Genomic DNA, 21883 nt, shown 5'->3' with positions numbered 1-21883 from the left:
CGTAGTCCAGCTCCATCGTCAGTTCGAAAATTCTAGAACATTGATAAATCATTAATTAGTACAGTCAAGATTACAAAGATTAGTACACGACTGTACTAATTACCGATTAACCCGTGTTCTAGAATTTTCGAACTGATGATGTAGCTGGTCTCCGAAACGTTTTCTATAAAGATAGTATTAAATTTTGGAGAGTTTTATTGCGTTTACGTTTTTAGGTATTGATTAAGGGGAGCGTCTATCCCAAAAGTTATCTCGGCTATTTACAAACGGATCACTCTGAAACTTGGTACACATATGTAAAATGGAAAAAAAACTCACATTTTGTTCCTGTGAATTTTTCGAACAAAAATGAAAGAAAACGTGAAATTCATAGAAAACGGTCAAAAAAGGGGGTACTTTTGAAAAGGGGGTACTTTTTTTCTCCTCCTAGGATTTTCAAGCTACGACATCGAGACACATATCATTCGATGCGTAAAATCTTTATCTATAAAACGACCTAGCCGTTTTTTGAATTTCTAATTTTTGCGGGTGTGGGAGCATTTTTCGTAAAGTTTTCGATTTTACCCCTTTCCACCCCCCCTTTTTCAGGAATAAAATCCAAACTATGACGAAATTGAAAAAACGGCTAGGTCGTTTTGTAGATCTATTCTTTGCGAATCGAATGGTATATGTCTCATTGTTGTAGCTTTAAAACTCTAGGAGGAGATAGGTTTTCCGTGACAATAAGTATGAATGTTGAGGAGAGCGCGACAAAGTCCCGCGCGCACCACAACATGCGCTCAATGTAGCATAGATACCAAACTAAACGTTTCTGGAGCTTGATTCCACTCAAGGATGATGGGAGCAACTACATGCGCATCTCTCCCTAAAAAGCCCGGAGGCACACTGAGTCAGACCTCACAAAAACACTATATTTGTAGTGGTGGACAGCGAATTATTTCATATCTAATTACTGAAAGAACTCCCCCCCCGCCCCCCTTTCATGAAGTGTCGTGTACGTAAAAATCGACGTACAGAGATGGTAGTGGTACCATTGGATAGGCCAGAATGTCAGCTTTTAGATGAGACTAAACACGTAACTGCAGCACAACTCAAGTAGACACTATATATAAAGAGCTCACCAGCTAATTAGTTCCTATCTAATTACTTAAAGAACTCCCCCACCCGCCCCTCTTTCATGAAATGTCGTGAAATCATAAATCAACGTTGAGAGATGGCAGTGGTACCGTTGGATAGGGCAGAATGTCGGCTTTAAAATTAGTATGAAAACCGAAAAAGTAAAAATTTTCAATTTTAGGGTAGACGCTTCCCTTAAAGTTGATGCTAGTCACCGGTTAGACTGGTATAGCTGAGCATAGTGCCCATTGCACGCCTCTTTGCTTTTACGTTTTTAGGTATTGATTAAATTTTTGATGCTAGTCACCGGTTAGACTGGTATAGCTGAGCATAGTGCCCATTGCGCGCCATGAGCTGGTCGTGCGTGCCGCTCTCGACGAGCTTGCCGTTGCTGATGACGGCGATGGTGTCGGCGCCCTGGATGGTAGAGAGGCGGTGGGCGATCACGATGCTCGTTCGTTCCGCTTGGGCTTTGTCCAGGGCCTCTTGAACAACCTGCATGAAAAATATTTTTTATTATACTTAACTCAAGCAATTTCATAATACTTGATAAAGTAGGCAATGCGATTTGGATGGGAAAAGAAATGAACTGAATACAAATGCGGCGAAGAATCTCCAACAGGCATAGTATCGGCTATAAAATCGTAACATTTATAGGCTGAAATTACTAATGTGATGAGTATCATTATGAATAAATGTTAGCAGTATCTCAAACACAAACATGTATGTGAAATATTTCCAGCCATTTGTAATGCTTAATGAGAAATGCTAAATAATAAGAATGAATAACTTAATAAAATACAACTGACAGCCTCGCTCTCGGTGTCGAGCGCGGACGTGGCCTCGTCGAGCATGAGGACGCTTGGGTTCCTGACGAGGGCGCGGGCGATGGCGATCCTCTGCTTCTGGCCGCCGCTCAGCTGCGTGCCTTTGGACCCCACGCGAGTGTTGTATTTCTGCACATGGGTGGCTTAATTATAGTAGTTTTCGCTCACGTATTCACTGGAAGACTGAATAATGCGGGAGGCAAATTCACGAGAGCCCAGAGAGCCAAGTAATGAAGTTTCAGTGTTTTTATACCCTTTTCAAGCACTTGAATTAGGAAAACAATCAAAGAAAGTAAATTTGAAGCATTGAAACATCAAAATTCAACATATTTTTGTGCAATTCCAAGGACCGGATCCTACGCGTTGAACTCGTCTATATCGCACCTCAGGAAGAGACTCGATGAAGCTGCTGATGTTGGCTTGCTTGGCGGCTGCGACGATCTCATCAAAGGGAACTTCGCGGCTGTTGTCCCCGTACGCGATGTTCTCTCTGATGCTCAGGTCGAACAGCAACGGCTCCTGAGAACGAAATTCGCGCACATGAAAACGAAGATTCGAAAAGTGCCAGTGGCTCTAAGTTTGTTTTCATGACATCATGATCAAGACAGCAATTAATTTACGGGTATTTATCGGATGAATCAAGTTTTTAAATGGGCACAAAAAAATGTTTCAAGGGAAATTACGTTATGTGGTTGTTGATCGCCGCAAGGGATGAAAATAAAAATTTCTGCCATCATTGTAATCTATCATTGGTTCAAAGTTCACTCGTATAGCCTGTTTTTCATCTTCATTTAAGGCATACTTTCAATTTTTATTTTTCTTGCCCAACACAGTTGAATGCATATCTGCATATCACTCTTGTTGTAGAGGGCTTGTTGTAAATTGTATTTCACTTTTGGAATATAAGGCTTCTATTAAATATACAGGTATTGTAAATTTGTAATTGATTCGAATCAGTATTGTAAGAATGTTTTAGAGGAAGTTGGAATCGAGAATAGAGATTGCGGATTAGGAACGAGTAGTAAGAACGTGGACTTGATGAGGAAGACATCGTCACGTGTTGTGGAACGTAGCTGTTTGAACGAAGACTGTTTATTACCTGTGTGCCACGTGAACATATGCTACGTATCCTATTTTATGCAGAAGTCTGTAATGATGATTGATGTGCAATAAATTATTTTAATGATTGTCGGTTTCATCACCTGGCACCAGAACCTGCCACTATACGCACGACATTGTTCATACTCACAAACAGTTACGAAATTATTGTTCCAAAATAGTTAACCGAATTGCAAATTTCTACCAAGAATCTAGCGACGCAAGGTGGCTTGATGCTCCAGTAAAGAAAATACAATGAGTGTCACTCACTTGAGATACAAGGCCGACATTTTGGCGCACGCTGCGTATATTTAGGCTGTCCAAGTCATCCCCGTTGATTGTCTGAAAAACATTAAAGGTTGGTTGGAGGCGCAAACATTCTCAGAATTTTTCATTCATTCATTCATAATAATATGGTGGACACTCCATAATTGAAGAAAAGACCTTAACAACGGTGGCGCGTACGCTTCCAATGAAAAGAGACATAACCTGAACTCAACAATAAAAAATTTGTAGGTTCATTCAAAGTTAGAAAGTTTTTCCAGTAGGTAAAAACGGAGCATCATCGAGGTTCAACTAATACAATGACTCGTATCCAGATTTCATATAAAGGCCGATTTGAAAGGACACTATGTGCGATTTCTTGATTCATTGAATTTTTAAACAAAATATCTTGTTACTGCAACATAGTCTTTCCTGTAAGGGATCTAAAAATCACAGCAGGACTAATGGTCAAGAATCCCACTGAACTGACATGTTTTGCCTTCTACTGATAAATGTAACACTATTTACCAATCAATAATTACGATTTACGCTTCATTCATCCATTATAATGATCATTTCTGTGCAAATTAGTGGACAAGCATCACGTTTAACTGACCAGGGTTTTTTAATAGATTATTTTTCAATAGTCAGTGGACTGATACCACGTTCAACTGACCAGTTTTCCTTATATTGACCATTGTATGAATAGTAATAAGTGGACAAATATCGCATTTAACAGACCTATATTTGTAATTGTATTATTAGTAATTAGCGGAAAAATATCCCATTCAACCGACCAGCTTTCCCTTCTCGGGATCATAGAAGCGCTCGATGAGACTGATGACGGTGGACTTGCCGCATCCTGAGGACCCGACGAGGGCCAACGTCTTGCCCTTGGACACGACGAGGCTCAGGCCCTGCAGGATCTGCACGTCCTCGCGGTTCGGGTACCGGAAGTGCACGTCGTGGAGACGCACTTCGTTCAGGTCTTCAATCTGGAAAAAGAATTTTGAACTCGTACGCATTTTAAACTAAATATTACGGTTGTATATTTTATCGGTTACGATTTGTAAGTGAGAATTTAATTTCTTTTCAGTGGTTGGGGAAAATTGAGAGAGCAGAAAATTCATCAAATTACTTTGAATTTTGGTTCATTTAATTTTTGAGCCGTCGGTATTGAAATGGTTCATCAGCAAGTGAGCTCTTCATCATCCTCACTGTGACTACTGCAAGCTAAACTGCAATGTACACAAAAGGCTTGCATTTTGCATTACCTAAGTTTTTAATCAATTGTATAAAATAACCAAATCTAGAGGCTCGAAATCAAACATTTTATTGATTTAGGAAACACAGGATTTGGTAAAGGAGATAGGGCTTTCTAACCGCCTTCTTGTTGGTCATGGACGACGCGTCGATGGCTGGCACTCTCTCGAGGAGCTTGAACATTCTGGCCGCGGCAGCCTTCCCTTTGGCCAGGCTGGGGGCGAAGCTCATCGCCTGTCCTGCCATCGCTGAGCTGAACACCAGAGCCTCGCCCACTCTAAATGAAGACAAATTACTATACTACGCACTGCGCTCACATTAAAATAATTTTTTCACATTAAAAATTTTTTTTATATTAAAATTATTTTTTATTTGTTGAATCGAGAACTTGATATGGAGAAGCAGGGGATCCTGACAATCAACTTTTATTATAGATCGATTTTGAAGTAGAAAATTGGCGTTTAGGTCAGGCGATATAAAAATCAGCGGTAGGAACCTTTGATCCGAAAGGCTCAAAAATTCTATTATAATTAGACGTATGTAAAAACAATATCTGCTCAGTGCAAACAGTGAAGCAAAACGCAGTTTTCTGGCATTCGGGAACGTCGAGGATATTCTATGAACTATATTTAAATGGCACAAATAAAAATAAATTGTGTGGACCTCTCAAATCTCGCCGGAGATCTTTTTTGTCTTTCGTAACTTTTTTCAGGAACCTAAATCAGGAGCCTGGTAGATGAGTATTCATTTTAGCGTAAATTTCGAATGATTACGCGAAGATGATAATGCTTGCAAATGACTATACTCAACTTCTTTTTGTTTACAGGTCTTCAATCTGTCATCACGTGTCCACAATCGAAAATAATATGATGCTTTATGGATAGGTCGATTCTATTTGAAGACCCTAGACCGTTTGAGGTTCTACGTCTTCTTCCACCTTTGTTGTCTTCCGCCACCGCACACTTATTATAGAGAATGAATATCTTTATCTTCAGCAAAAATTACAGAATTATTGTGAAATTTTAGTGGGATTGGTCACATAATAGGCCACTAATTTCAAACATAGCTATATGAACTTTATAACTCACTTGATGACGTCGATGAAATTCATGGTTCCTTGGCTAATGAACCAGCCTCCGATTGCCAGCACAACCGCGTGAGCCACGAACGGCAGACTCCTTGTGACACCGATGGTGGCACCTGACAACGGGACATTGTTAAGTTTTATTCCCAGTTTATTTTCTGTTTAATACAAAGTTTTTTTCTGGTATTCGAAGTAGGGTTAAACAAATCATTTATTGTTCGACGTTTTTGATTCGTTCGTTCACATAGAATAAGAATTAGCGTGTTGGGGTGACTATAATTTAAGTGAGTTTGTACAACGATCAATGCACCTTATGTAATCCTGACTCCATCCACGAGACCCTTTGTCTATTATTTCGCAAGTGGGTCAAGCCACTCAGATATGGCAGGTGAAGTCGGTCACGAAGCGAAAGTGAGTAAAAAAATTCAAAATTGCATTGCTCGCTGTAAAATGATTTACCACATTTTTCACTTGAGTATGGTAGTCAAAGAAATTTACATTAAACTTTAAATATTTGATTAATAAATACATAAATGAAGTTCTATCGAATGATTTTCAATTTTAAAACATCGTGTTGTTTCTCGCATAGAAGATCTTTCATATTACGTTCAAGGTAGCAAATATACATGTAACCCCTATTGGGTATTAACTAGACAGACTTTAAAATTTATTTCTTATCTACCTCTAATATGGGCATTGCGCAGGGCTTGTCGATGAGACACCATCAGAGCATCAGAGAAACGTTTGCAGAAATGCTCTTCTTTGTGCAGACTGGCCACCGTCCGCACGCTACTGATCGCCTCTACTGCAATCTTTGAAAAACATTGGCCACGTCAAGATAATTTTGTGAACAAGTAGCATGTTAACGAACAAAAATTTGTTACATGATATCGCAACTACCACTGCACAACACGTCCACTTGTAACTCAAGTTCAGTTTTTGATTTTTCCATTGACATGGCGGCGGTAAATACCCAATCAAGAAACTAAATCTCAATGGAGTTTTTGAGATAACTCGTTTGTTCAGTCATGACAAGCAAACCGTTCTTATGTAAACAATCGCGTACTCTGCATGTGTTCCAATGCGTCATGCGTACCTGGCTTGCCGCAAAAAGAGCGTCTGATTCTTTGAAGGAGCGTCCAAAGTCCATCCTAATGCTGAGTTTTAGGGAGTACATGAGCAGGGGTACAGAGGGGCCAGCGATCAGCCCTAGTCGCCAGTCCAAATAAAAGACCACGACTATAGTAATGACGAGCGTAGCGGTGCAATGCATCAACACTCCCAGCTGACGCCCAGTTACCTGAAGAACGTCAAACATTACCAGCAAATTAATGATCTGGGCCTATACCTTCAAAAAAGGTAAGAGATCGTACGTTCATCAGCCAATCGTTGACGGCTTTTCAAGCAAAATACACCAATCATAGACAAAAAAATAGAGCGTAAGTACTCACGTTCACTTAGCGATTTTTGAAAGCATGGCCCCTGGTCAGCGTTAGTAAACACTTTCCATAGTCAAGAGCGTACATTTTTCACCATTAAAGAATCAAGACACTGGATTTGTCTGAAACTAAATGAGAAAATTTAGGAGACAAAGTGTCTGTTCTACTTTAATTCCTACCTAATATCTTAGAAAGAGTAGATACGAATACTGTACCTGAATTCATTGCACACGCAAAAGATATGGCTGTGGCCGTTTAATTGCTAAAATATTGAACATTAATGGCTTATAGTAAAAAATTTCCATCAATTCAGATAAATCAACAAAAAATTATGTTTTTTTTAATGAAACTAACGGGGAATAAAATTAATCATTCGTAGACTGAGTGCAATCTCTTCGGCGCTACCAAATTCCCAGTAATTTGTTTATTCGATGTGGCATGCACACCTCGGCTGTAACTTGCTTTGCTAAAAGACCTATCAAGATTATTGCGGTAAGATACGTACAGATAAAAAGACGAAATTAATATTGAATGAGAGAATGATATGTAGCAAGAGTAAAAATCATAAATTCAGAGAGTAAGAATCATAAATTCAGGAGTTGAAAGCATACGGTAGTCATATTATATATCAAGCGGTCTAATAGCACTATTTTTGCTCTAGCGAAAAATTGCATGAACTTGAAACACGAAGCTTTGCCTTTTAATATTGTCGTTGTATTAAAAATAAAATGTATTATTGTAATACATTATATCATATTTTATAATATAATACATTATATTATAAAATATAATATAAATATTATATATTTAATTTATATAATATCAATTAGAGTGCCTATACGATAGAAAATAATAGCAAAATGAACCTACCGCTCCCAAATGAACAGCGTCGTGCGAGAGCTTGGAGCAGAGGGAGCCCACGGAGTTCTCGGGTAAGTCGAACCACCCGCGCTCCTGCCTCAGGATGGCAGCGAACGAGCGACCGCGCATGCGCTTCGTAAGTTGATGACTTGACAGTTGGATGAAGAACGTCTGCATGACAGATGGGTTGAAAATGTTATCAAGTTAAGTTAAGTAAAGTGACTTGAGAGTTGGATGAAGAACGTCTGCAAGACAGATGCGTTGAAAATATTATCAAGTTAAGTAAAGTGACTTGAGAGTTGGATGAAGAACGACTGCAAGACATAATACGTTACAATCATCGTGTATATCATAATACGTTACAATCATCGTGTTTATCATAATACTTTACTATAAATACGAGTGCATTCCAGCATAATGGAGCGCCTGAGTACCTCCATAAAGAAGCCGAGGCCGGCAAGCAGCGCAATGACGAGGATGAGGAGAGAGTTGCGGTTGGAGAGGCGGCTGGCTTCGTCGAGGTCTGTCACCGCAAGAGTCTGGCGAGTACGTTTTAGTTATTATCTCTTATCTTAAATTAAGGCACATGATATAGTTTGCATACTTGTGTGATTCAAAAACTTTGCCGTAAGATTTATTTGTTCAAATGAATATAATCTGAGTGCGGCGAAGTCTAAGAGCGCGATATTCACGACCATCGTGCGAAATATTCGATCTGCCCTAAGCTCGACTCGTCGCTACCCTCAAGCTCGCAGTCTTTGTAATATGATATCCTGACCAGCATCCTTATCGATATCGCGTCAACTGGTCAACTGGCGGCGTGGCCGTGTAATGGCCAGGGGACGGCTATAAGTAACTAAAATAGGCGAACACTGGCCTCGCCCCCACATTGAGTTCTCCTTAACCGTACCACCCGTCGTGGACTGACAGATCAGTAATTTACGACGTCTTTTTCCCTTGATACCTCCATCGAAACATTTAATATCGAAATCGATATTAAATCGATATCGATTTAATATCGATAAAGCCTCCATCGAAACATTTAATATATGACATTTTTACTCAACGTATAAGCATGCTCGTTCATAACTAGTTTTTTGTACGTAATACCTTAACAAGGAAGCTGATCAGAAGATGCTGAGTATATCATTCAGTAGAGAATAAAAAGTAAAACCCGTTGACATCTCGAAAAAAGTGTAAAAGTCGCAGACTTCGTGAAGAATAGTATTCAAAAATCCTTGTAATTTCTCCCATAATAACTCTTTTAATAAAAAGTTTACATATTTTTTGTTAGTGACCACCGTTTGTAAATAAATAGCTGGGTAATCATGGGAAAAATCAGATATTCGTAAGGAATGAACATACCAGGAATGAACCAAGGAATCAACGTAAACCAATCAAGTTTGGTAAAATTGAACATAAAAGACTCGTTGGCCAAGATGTTGATGATCATGTCGATTATCTCACCCCTAAAACATCTCCGATGACGACAGCGAAGGCAGGATATGTACTCCCAGCGATGACACTCCCCAACACCCCGAGTGCGATGTACAGCCACTCTCCCCTGACCATGTCCAGCAGCTTCCACAGTAACAACGTCTGATCTTCCTCGTTAAGCTGGACAGAATTTCCTCCATTTAGTGAGAATTTACAGCCGACTCGCTATCACAGGATACGTTTTTTATTTACATTCACGTTTGAAAATATTTTTCTGTACGTGGATCCATCACAATTTATTTTTAATGATGATTCTTTTAGTATTTTTTTGATTGGAAGAAACTTTAGAAAATAAGATGAGTTCATACGATTATTGTTTAATTAATTTAAAAATTTTTTATTAAGATTATTAATAAGATTATGCAATTAGTTCATAAGATTATAGTCATTAGCCAATACCTAACATCAGTTGTAAACAGTATTATGTGATGAATAATCATATGCAAGAACTATATCAGACGAAGAGATCGCTTCCAAAACCTAATTACTGTGACCATCAAAAAATGCGCGAGCGAGAATAAATTTGACGCACTTTGTCTGAGTCTTCAATCGAAGGTAGACTTTCTGCGAAGACTGACGTACCGGAAAGACGTCGTAACCTACAATTAAGAAAGGGAAAATTGAGGATTGCGATCTCAATTTTGACAACTGGTTACAAAATTAATAAAAATTTTCACATAATAAATAGTAATAATAGACAACAAATTATAATAAAGATCGACTGCCCATGATACACGTTATATTAGGTTTCATTGTACGTTAGATATTGTGCTTATTTTTCCGTGTTTTATCAACATTGTTCTTATATTTCCGTGTTTTATCTAAAAATATATCATCAGTACTTCAAGCCAACCTGGATAAAGGCCTCTGACTCGTTCCCTCGCTGTCATCAGAACTATTTCGTCTCAATCTCCGTTTGGAGGGTTCACTTTCTTCTAAAAAAAACACAAAGTTTATTATTCGATTTGCTACAGAAACCATTAGAATGGCTCCATTCCCTCACAACTTTCCTTAAAGCTCATATGGAAGAGAAATGTTACTCAGGGGGAAAGAAACTTTAGTTATACACGAATTGGAGTCAATAAGGGCTTCACACTTAAGTATATATATATATATATATATATACATTTGTTGCAAAACTCGTCCTCTACTTGATAATGAATGAAGTTGCATTCGAAACGTCGTAAAATTATAATAAAATGTCCCTTGGAAACCTGATATTTGGATTTTCACTTCCTATCAAGAGCTTAATTCGCCGAATCGAGAAAAATAATAAGAAAATTGTCAATAAGAAATACTCTCTGGTCTTCAATGAAACCTATATATATATACAGTGTACTATTCATAAATGATTAAAGGTTGGTGTTGTGTGCATCTCCAGTTTAGTTCCCTTACTTGGAGTTGCAGCAGAGTTTAACTGTGCAGTGACGAGTGAATGATAGAGGCCTCTTTTAGCCATGAGCTCATCGTGGGTTCCCATCTCTTCAGCCCTGCCATCCTTGAGGGCCACGATGACGTCAGCAGACCTGATGGTGGTTAGGCGGTGGGCCACAATGATCGTCGTGCGGCCTTGGCGAGCCTGTTTGAATGCCGGAAAATGCAGTTGGATTATTAATCATTACTGCACATGAATGTTGCCTTTGTGCCGCATACTAGGCAGTATCAATCAGCTACTGGATGTGTTCACTCATCCATCTAAAATTGGATCTACTCTAAATTATTTTTGCTCACGGATCACTGAACAGCGCTGACGAGTATTATTTACGTACCTCATCCAGAGCAGCCTGGACGACAGATTCGCTCTGGTTGTCTAGAGCGGATGTCGCTTCATCCAAGAGAAGAACTTTAGGTTTCTTCACCAACACGCGGGCGATTGCCAGACGCTGCTTCTGACCTCCCGACATTTGGGTGCCGCGGTCGCCGACTTCGGTTTGGTATTGCTGAGGTAAGGGAAATGCAACGCAGTCAAATCTCGAGGAAACGATTCAAAATTTAAACGCCGGCGTTTATTGTCACAGTCGTGGAATCAAAGCGATCGAACGATGTATTATATTCAAGTTGTTAATTGTTTTGGTGGCACCTATTTTGCTTCTGAGAATTTCTAAGGAGGCGTGGTATATGGTGTTTCTTTAATTGAGTCATAACAGTTATCGTGCATAGACAAGAGTAGGAATTAAACAAGACTAAAATTTGAAATATATCGGGGAATAAGCGCCTCAGACTATCACGACAATCACAAACGCTCTCAGCCCGACAGCCGTATTTTTTCAAGTAGCCGCATCAGGAGTATAATAGCAGTATGTTTTCGCGGCCTTCACTCGGAGCTGTTCTGTCATTTTTATAGATATTATCTTGTTTGGACACTTCTCATGATATCTCACGGCCGGCTTTGCGACAAAATTAATGGTGACCGTTCTTCTTGATGCATGTGTTGCCTCCCAGTGCTACATTGCGACTGCTGGTTCGATGCCGCACAGCTAACTCTATTATCGCCGATTATTGCTAATTACGATTTCTAATAGCAGGCACAGCCGTTGAGGCAATAGGAATTGAAACAGAGACAAAAGATCGAAATAATGCCGGGCACGCCGCACCGCACACGTTGATTGTTGATGGACGATATAACGCCGTTGTCGCTGGCCTCATCACCGTAGCCGTTACTGCATAAAAAGTAGTTTCTTTAGTCATAGCTTCTCGAAAATTCCCACGACTGGCTTTCTACCATGGCCGCGCACCGTCGCTTAAATAGCTAAATCTGAAGCTTGTGTTCACGTCACAACTTCGCCAGAGCCACCCATGGAGCTAATGTCTGTGTTATTTTATATCTAAACCTCGCCTACCAATAGCGTGCTTTGTTTTGAGTCTCCCAAGACCCGTAAATTAAATATCACATAAGCAGCAACGGCAGTTTAGAGTAAAAAATCTACTATAGCCTAGGAGACTTCTAGAAGTCTTCGGAGTGCCCATTTGCATATTGTACCTGTGGAAGTTTCATGACGAAATCATGAGCATTGGCCTGCTTGGCGGCAGCGACGACGTCCTCGAAGGAGATTCCGTCTCTGCCGTAGCGGATGTTCTCCTCGATGGTCGTGGCGAAGAGTACGGGCTCCTGGCCGACTACGCCGATCTGATCGCGCAGCCAGCCGATGTTCAGCGAGCGCACATCAACTGAGTCCAGAGTTACCTGAAGAAAGCGAGAACTTTCCTCTGGAGTGTTATGGTAGAACAGAGGGATTTTACAAAAGAAAATTCTCATTTGACTGAAAATTTTAAGCTGACTATTTAGTACCTAGCACAATATTTTACGACTTTGTCTTCTCACCTTTCCTTGGCTGGGATCGTAGAAGCGCTGCAGAAGCTGAATGCACGTGGATTTACCGCAGCCCGAGGAGCCCACGATGGCGACGGTTTGCCCGGGTTGCACTTTCAGTGACAGGCCCTGCAGCACAGGCACATCGCAACGCGACGGGTACTCGAACTTGACGTCGTGGAATTCTGAAGAAAATTTCGTAATTTTTTAATAATTTCAATCAGTTTTTCCATAATCCAAGAAAATCATTTCCCGTTGCACAATACAATATGTACAATTGTCCGATATTACCTCATTCTTAGATGGTATGATTTTTGCACAGAATGATCAAATTTTGAAAATAAAAACTTCAAAGTGTATCAAAAGTTTAAAAGCGATGAGCTACTTACCAAGGTGGCCGGTGACAGTCGTAGGCCGGAGACCATCCTGAGACAAGGGATCCAGTTTGGACTTGCGTTCTATGACCTCGAATATGTCGACAGCGGCACTGCGGGCGCAGTTGAAGCTCTCAACGAAGGGTGCAATGTTGGCAAGGGAAAGTGCTCCCATGAACACGTTGAAGAATACCTGTGCAGAACAAGTTTAAAATAACAGATAATATTGTGAGAACCATCTGAACACGAGTGAATGAGACTAGTAAGATTCAATCTGTAAAATTCACTAAAAGATGGTTCATATGCGTGAAATAGATAGATGATTTAAGATAAAAAATTTATAGCAAGAGGGAAGGAGTTTGAGTCTAGTGATAAGTCAAGTTAAACGGGTTCTCATCAAAGCTTTGTGGCATGGTTTTAAAAGCGTTTTTTTCTTATCTTGGCAGAACTGAATACTCAACTGAATCTTTATACTGAAAAATGAAAATGGCAGTTGGATATTTCATCTTGTAGATAATGTTAATGAACAACCGTACGTGTTCTAATAAGGACTTAGGGAACACACTGACCACCATGATGATGGAAGGAGAATAGTGTCCACCTGAGACACGCGACTCCTGCACCAGACCGATGCTGTACCAGAAGGAGAGGGCATAGGACCCATAGATGACGAACCAATGGCAGCCCAGCATGGTCGCCGACACAATTGTGTGCTTGGCTTCTGCTCTCCGGCAAGGCTCGAGGAGAGCTTCATATCTGTGATAAAGACCAAATTTTAAATGATTTAATTCGCCTTTTGACGCACGCATGATGAATCACGAGAAAAACATTTATGGGAATTCTAACCTGGTTGGGATGATGCAAATTGTTTTTATAGTCATTTCAGTGTGCATGCGGATAGCCTTATACCATTGTAGGAAATGTAACTTTGATTTAGGACTTTTTTTCTTCTGCTGTGATAATGTCCGTCATGCCTGCTCTAATATTGAGTGAAATTTTTCTAGGGCAAATAATAATAAAATTAACGACTTTATCATACGATGGAGTTGTATTCTAGCAATAAATTTACCGTTTAACCTCCTTATCCTCGCCTCCGAAGGCAAATACGGTAGAGATGCTGCACAAGACTTCTTGAGCTACGCTGCCCGCTTTTGAATACTGGAGAATTCCTTTTCTTATATAGAAGACGGCCAACTGGTGGCGGAGATATCGATTACAAATACTGGTTATTGAAAACAGACAAAAATCACGAACACAAATATACGTCCTTTTTATCGGAAACATTTGACAAAAGTTTACTGAATAAGCTTTTTGTACGGGCTCTTAATTCACTCTGAAGGCTCTTTATATATCAAAAAATAATACTTTGTCATCAACATATCCCGATTATAATTTTTCACCGATTGTTCTCTAGAATCAGTTGTTAAGGTATCCATTTATAACATGAATTCGAAAGGTTCGTTGTATGTTTACCAGTACTTATATATAGTTATATTATCAGTTTACTTATATCGCAAGTTCACAAGGAATTTAAAAGCAAAGAAAACGCCAAGCAATTTCACCATATTGAACCCGAAACCCGATATTGAACAATATCGATATGGCAAATTACATCGATATGGTGAATTTGCTAGGCGTTTTCTTTGCTTTTAAATTCCATGTTTACCTTAGTGGCGACAGTAGTGGTGACGGTTAAGAGGGGCATCACAGACAGACAGACGAGTGTCAGCTCCCAGCCGAAGGTGAAGGCAGTGACGAGGCACACACAACAGCTGCTCACCCCGAAGATCAAGTGCCCTAACTTCTCTGATATGCCTTCCTGCAGCTTCGACAGATCTCTGGTGAAATAAAGTATTAATTATTTAATATCTACAAGATATTGAAATTTGATATGCCGTCCTGCAGCTTCGACAGATCTCTGGGGTAATTAAGTATCAATTCTGTAATATCTACATGATATTGAAATTGATATGCCTTCCTGCAGCTTCGACAGATCTCTGGGGTAATTAAGTATTAATTATTTAATATCAACAAGATATTGAAATCTGATATGCCGTCCTGCAGCTTCGACAGATCTCTGGGGTAATTAAGTATTAATTCTTTAATATCAACAAGATATTGAAAACGAGCTTTTAAGAGTACGGAAGTTTCTTCAGGATTCCTCAACTGACAACTTTTAGCACATGTCCAAGGAAAAATTAAATGTTACTGGTGTAGAAAATAAAATCAAATTAAAGATAATTAATTTACTATACTCAATTAGAAATAAATGCCGCATCGAGCCAGATAAAAATTTTGCTAACCTTTCCTGTATGTAAGGCTACTATAAATACCTCCGGAGGGAAGTATTGCATGTGTTATTTGTCATTCACACAATTAGCATAATTCTACGGCGTGGATGATTTGATAACTCGTGTTTGTTATTGTTTTTCTTTCCAATATTAACTTGTCTACTAAAACAAATATTTTTTCAACCATAAGATGAAAAACAAATGATCACTCAAAAAGTTGAGGATTTGCATCAAATTTTTAACCAATTTTTTCCATTCAGAATGACAGGTGACTTTCAAGAAACAGGTTTAATCAAAATCAGCCAAGTAGCTGAACTAATAAACTGTTGAGAACTTAAAAAAAATTGTATGATATTTTGTACGATGCATTTATTTGACGGTCAAGCAATACTCACTCGGCTAATTTATTTGCAAAGCTGTTAGTTTCTCGCGTGTCGAACCAGCCCATCTCCTGGCGCAGCGTGCACCGTAGGAACAGAGTGCGTATCCTGAATACCTGCCAAGACCACGTAAACATTCACTTGTCAGTCGTTCTAATGTCAACACGAACATCATTGATGTAGCAAATTATGTTATCAACTAATATGAAAATAGCAAGTGTTATCATCGACGTGAAACTATGGAATGGGAAAAATGTTATCATGGCATTACTATGGAATTATTGGATTAAACAAAATTTAAATCATCGACGTGAAACTATGGACTGGGAAGAATGTTATAATTTTTCCCATTCCATTTAATCTGTTTAATCCAAATTATTGACACAAAATTAAAATCATCGATGTGAAACTATGGAATGGGAAAATGTTATAATTGTTTTACTAAGTATTGGAGTAAACAAAATTAAAATAGGAGTTTATATATTGAATCGAAGAAAGAGCTACGAGAAATATATTGAACATATTTTTTCATCTGAATGCGAATCTGATGTACGAATACAATCAGTTACGAATGCTGGACCTAAAAATTGCCACGTGAAAATCTATTTCACATCTATTAACATAAACATTGAAGTTCAAGAAATACCAACGGCAAGTCATCAAACACGATTGAGAACTTAGACATACAGGAACAAATTACTCACCTGCTGTTCAGCTGTGTAGTTGATACAGGTTACATAGACATAAATAGATAATATTTGTAATATCCAGGCTATTGTCGTCCCAGCTCCAAAATAAATTACTTCACCAATGAACCATTTATCTTCTGTCTCTGTGTCGGAATCCGTTGTGGAGTTTGAACTGTAACATAAACGGCGAAATGTTTTTACATGTTTATTAATGATAACTATTAATATTAGTCAAAACGTTCCGTGCCTATTCATCATCAGCGTATCGCAGTTAATTACAATAATAGCAGTCAGATTACGATTTTCTGAAATATCAAACCCAGGATTATTCGCATCAATTGTTCATGTGAAATTTTAGCGTACTTCAAATGTAGCATATTTAGCAAAATAGGCTACATTCACGCATAGAAATATTTAATGGTGCGCTAATTCGTATACAAATGACGAGGAATTCAAGTCTTACTTTTCAAGTTGTTGATCTTGCAGCGTGAAATTTGATTTGATGGCGTGAGTGACGAAGACGTTAGTGACGTCACCGAAGAGAATGATCATGAAGGGCATACAGAGCGAGGACATCACTGCAGCCAGCAGGCCACCCACGAGAATTACGCGTTCCCCACACGTTGAGTACCGGAACTGTACAAACAACATCAAAATTACGCGTTCCCCACACGTTGAGTACCGGAACTGTACAAACAACATCAAAATTACGCGCTCCCCACACGTTGAGTACCGGAACTGCACAAACAACATCAACATTACGCGTTCCCCACACGTTGAGTACCGGAACTGCACAAACAACATCAACATTACGCGTTCCCCACACGTTGAGTACCGGAACTGCGAACACTACAGCAACAAAGGCGAGCTTAACCACAATTATCTTGATGGTGGATAAAATTTTCAATAAATATTCATGTGAATTTTTATTAAAATATAGCATCCGTCGCACGAAAATTGCGACGGTATCACAATCTGATCTGAATCATAAGAAGCAAGTTTTGCTGCATGATGACCCATGAACAGGTTCACCGAAGTTCACCGTTCATTTCAAGAAATTTCATCCATTATGTTATCTGATAAAATGCCTGCGAATTCCTCGGTTCAAATATTTGCGAAAAATACCGATGTTTCGTCAATCGTTACCACAAAAGCGGTATTATTTGTACACAAAATGAACACTCTAGTCTTGTTTATACTGCGTCTCAGCTTCAAGGATCACGATTCATTAAATATCTTCAATAAGAATGCCCACTCACCAGTTCAAAAATCCCGACTGCAGGCTGCTGCTTCTGGGACTTCTTTTTGTCAGCATCTTGGTCATGGATTGCATTGTTATCACTGACATCGATGATCGCCTCGTCTCGTCTGCCTGACGTGTCCCTGAAAAATTGTAAGCGGAAAGGAAATTCTATAAGATTCTATTATAAGGGGAAGGGATATATAAGATATTCTATAATTCTAGCATAAAGAAGGGATTTAAGATTGACAATTATTTTTACATTTGTGAGAAAAAAAAATTGCTTATGCGAATGTAGCAAAGTATCCATGAATTGCTTTAGCATACTTTCTGTAGAAAATAATGTATAATATACGACTCTGTATAATTTTTTACTGAGAGTTGATACTCTCTGCATAAAGTTTTTTTTTCAGTAAGAATGCTAATTCTCATGCAAATGTAATTTTAGATTTAGAAATAATTGTCCAAGCCAGCAATTCATAAATAACCACAATACTCAAGTTCTTATTAAGAGGAATATTTCATTTCTACATAAATGCTAATTTTTGATAAATTACTCACATAACCCGTAAATTAATATCAAAATCATTCATCATAAACTCAATTTCAGATCCAAATTTAGTCTTCTAACTATTAATAATTAAAAAAACCTTACAACGACAAAATTTATTTTACAGTTATTGTCTTCAAATGAGAATTCAAATGAATTTTAGAAAACAATTCTTCTAAAATTCATTACGGAACGCACGGACCACCTTGACTGTTTGGGATCGTCGGGAGAGATGACAAGCGATGTGTGGGTTGGTCGATAGCGAGCAGCAGCTTTTTGAAACTCATTCTGAGGATTTCCCTGCAAATGAAAATATTAATCATTGGTCACAAACATATTAGCTGCAGGCACAACGAGCTTACTTCATTCGGATAGTCTTCCTAAAGAGCTTTCCTTACCGTAATCACAATATTAGAGAGGAAAACGTTTGCTTTTCATCTTATAAGAGGCTGTAATGAAGCACTGCGTGTCATTTAGTCAAGATTTTTGGAAGGACGCTTATTTCTTTCTTCTACGGTGACCGTAGCAACACTAACGCCTGAGGAAGACATTGCATTCATTGTGCAAAAAAAAGTCGGTGCACCTCAAGCATTCCGGTAATCCCATTTTTTAATGATACATCGTTGCAGCAATCGAAACACAAAAAGTTGTCAAAAATCAAAATCAAAAGTCGCTCTCAATCAAAGCAAGTTGAGAGCGACTCAAACTAGCGGCGGGGAGTGCCATAACTATAGGATGCATATTTTCCTGCGTTTTGTTGGGTGCTGGCTCGAGATAAAGAATTTTTGAGTGCGGCCTTTGCGTGAGTAAGGTTAGTGGCGAGTGATTTAATGTTACTAAAAAAATAAATTCTATAGCCTCAGTACAGTTAAGTTGTTAAATTTCCACCATTACCATCATTCGTATCTCATAATAATTATTTAATATCTAAAGGGAAAATTTTAAATGGATATAGAGATAAGCATTCTCTTATGTCTCATAATACTGTATCGTTGTCAATTTCTGTTTGAAGCGTAATAGTAACAATAATTTTCAAGTCCCGCCTTTATTTAATCTGTGACTAGAAAATTGAAATTACCAGAATAAATGCTGAATAAATAATTCTTCATAGAAAGATCAAGCTTGAAGTTTAGAAGGAAACACCGAAACAGTTAAGTAAGTGAAGCTACATAAAAAAATCCATATTTAAATGCGCATGAAGTAAATTAGAATCAATCATCCGTTTTTTAAATGCATCATATGAATTTTCAGCTAAGCATTTGTTAAAGTGTTAGCTTATCACTGAATTGTTAGCTGTATGCCACAATTTTTTGACGTCGATTTGAACGTTTAACGTCGATTTGAATGAGGCCCAACAGATACCAACTAAAAAACAAGATTATTACACCGTCAAAAAATGATTGGATTTTGCTTCAATACGCACGCCATTTTCGATGTAAAATATTGCCTTGAAGTTCTCAATAATCAATTAGGAAAAATGAATGATAAACAGATTTTAAGGGTAAATCTTATTTAATTTATTATTTAGACTTAGTCGGAATCTGATTCTGAAGCAATAAAACGTTAGCATTTAAAATAATTTTGAAATTTAACGTTTTTTCGTGAAGTTGAATTTATTGAGTCTGCCGTTCTTGATCTAAAAATTCTAGCTCATGGAATTTGCAAAGAATTTCTCCAGTTCGCGGTTATTTCAGTTAGTATTAAAGTCAAGAACTAAGAACAGTTTTGGCGCTTACTTCGTCAGGCACGAAGGCAGGGTTGCAGGCGCCCATTCCTGCCGACAAGCCAGCAGGCGGCCGGCCAGAGGAGCGGGCGACTCCGTTGCTCAGTCCAGTCGACGGTGGCTCGGCCGTGTCATGAACGTGTTCAGTAGCGCGGACACTGTCTTCTACTTCACTGTTCGTCACGGTCATCTTAAATGTTATTGGGTAATATTTGCTTCAAGTTACTCGCTATACCAAGTGTATTTTGTATGTTAGCTATCCGACTTAGATTTTTATTTTATGGAGCTAGTGTCATAAATATTTCTGGAATGGTTAATGAAATATATAATTGATATTAATTAATCATTTACTATATTATTACTAATTAAGTATTTAAACAATAAAACAACCTAATTGGACTAATTATTGATTTAAATAATTAATTACCAAAATTATTTAATGAATTTAAAAAGTGAAAAATATGACTAATAATTTTACACGAAGCACGATGCTGATGAATAAATAACAATCCGAAAAAAGTTCACTCGGGCTGAGAGTTGAATGCACAAGAGAGTTGACCTACAACCGGAAGCGAACAAGGAGCAAAACGACTTTTTTGTCCGAAAAATCTCGCTAGTTTTGACAACTTTCCCAAACTTCGTATTCATACAGTATGTATTTGATCAACTTCTTGTCTTGCCTCGGCTACAAAAAATTGAAGCCTAAGTATTCGCCAGGTATTTCGACTTGACACTAGTTTAGTTGATAACTGACATAAGATTTTTAGGAATTTATAATAGCTGTATTGAAGACAAGTGCATGAAAGTTCAATATTGCTTACTACCTTAATTGAAAGCTATGCATTAAAATACCCATTATATTTCAAACCACACGAAACGCAGACCAGTAGAAGTACTTGCGTAGATTGAAGTGCAGTGCAATGTTGGGCACAATTTCAAGATCATCGTAGAGATTCTAGGCGAAGGTCGTGTCGGCAGTGAAGTAGAACTCGTTTTTATGAGCCGCCATGACGCTAAGGCGGAAGAGAGACTGTTTCGACAGCGATCTTCTCTCGAGGATCGCTCTTATATTGTGTGCTTAGGTTGTGTTTGGACTCTATGGTCTGCTAACAATATATACTTTCGACCCTGATGGCAAAACTTTCTCATATGTTTGGTTTGAAACCTTTCCCACATGGGAGAGTTTAGAAATTATTTACTATTGTACTTACTTGATGTCTATTAAGTAAGTTGACAAAATAAATATAAGGAAATATGTTTAATGAGACATAAACCACATCAGTAGAGACTCAAATCGGAAAATTTTCGTTCTCTCAGAAAATTCGAGAAATATCCAAATGCTATTACCCGAAGGCCCTAGTCTTTCGTCTGTGAATATTGTGTGGCTTCAAAATAAAAACAAAAGGATGAAATCTGGTGTTTCCGTAGGCGAGGAAATTCATGGCCAGAAGCAAGTTTTCATCTTAAAAATTTATGTTGAGATGGATTCAGTTACGGAATTCAAATAAAATACACAGTGTTGTCCCACTGAGTCAAGCAATAACACGAATGGAACTAAATATCTTCTCTCCTGATTTGGGCGGTTATCTCCCTCCATAAATTTAATACTAATTCATATTAGTATATCTTTTATACAGTGTTTGTCGATAATTTGGGTTGTTTCGTCAATGAAGTTTCACATTTCACCAGAATAAGTCATTTCTATGTACGGCCATCCAGTCGTACATAGAAATGTATGTAAGGTTATGTCGTTGAAGTCCAATCTGACTGCATTAGGTTGTATGTGACTCATATATGAGTAATCACAATCAACGATAATAAATGATAACGTAAAAGGTCAAAAATCTAGTATTTTTTTTAACAATTTTGCTTTACTC

At 38.3% G+C, this 21883-nt stretch overlaps 1 protein-coding gene across 1 annotated transcript; it reads right to left on the bottom strand.

The window, feature by feature from the left end:
- Positions 1-1320: 1320 nt before the first annotated feature.
- Positions 1321-20310, bottom strand: LOC108678560 (ATP-dependent translocase ABCB1). Its single transcript, XM_018167013.2, has 28 exons — positions 20020-20310; positions 18489-18583; positions 17753-17876; positions 16957-17129; positions 16509-16665; positions 15820-15920; positions 14800-14971; positions 14203-14327; positions 13703-13889; positions 13149-13326; positions 12772-12944; positions 12430-12633; positions 11219-11389; positions 10845-11028; positions 10303-10384; positions 9982-10048; positions 9420-9569; positions 8387-8491; positions 7962-8123; positions 6749-6952; positions 6335-6464; positions 5657-5768; positions 4689-4845; positions 4103-4300; positions 3312-3383; positions 2328-2462; positions 1926-2072; positions 1321-1611 (listed from the first exon to the last, which is right to left on the bottom strand). The coding sequence occupies exons 1-28, from the start codon at positions 20194-20196 to the stop codon at positions 1420-1422; spliced, it is 4134 nt and encodes a 1377-aa protein (XP_018022502.1). The 5' UTR covers positions 20197-20310; the 3' UTR covers positions 1321-1419.
- Between the last annotated feature and the right edge of the window lie 1573 nt (positions 20311-21883).

Source organism: Hyalella azteca, unplaced genomic scaffold, assembly GCF_000764305.2.
Source record: "Hyalella azteca isolate HAZT.00-mixed unplaced genomic scaffold, Hazt_2.0.2 contig16984, whole genome shotgun sequence".
In the NCBI taxonomy this organism is placed as follows: Eukaryota; Metazoa; Arthropoda; class Malacostraca; order Amphipoda; family Hyalellidae; genus Hyalella; species Hyalella azteca.
Note: the sequence above shows the minus strand (reverse complement) of the source record. Positions and strands in the feature narration are given on the sequence as shown.

What these genes read in the sequence shown, in the direction of transcription:
- LOC108678560 (XM_018167013.2), bottom strand. Translation starts at nt 20,196, where the DNA reads ATGACCGTGACGAACAGTGAAGTAGAAGACAGTGTCCGCGCTACTGAA. An exon ending in CTGCCTTCGTGCCTGACGAA is followed by an intron (nt 18,584 to 20,019) that starts GTAAGCGCCAAA and finishes TTTCATTTGCAG; the next exon opens with GGAAATCCTCAGAATGAGTT. An exon ending in CTCTTTTTGCGGCAAGCCAG is followed by an intron (nt 6,465 to 6,748) that starts GTACGCATGACG and finishes TGTTTTTCAAAG; the next exon opens with ATTGCAGTAGAGGCGATCAG.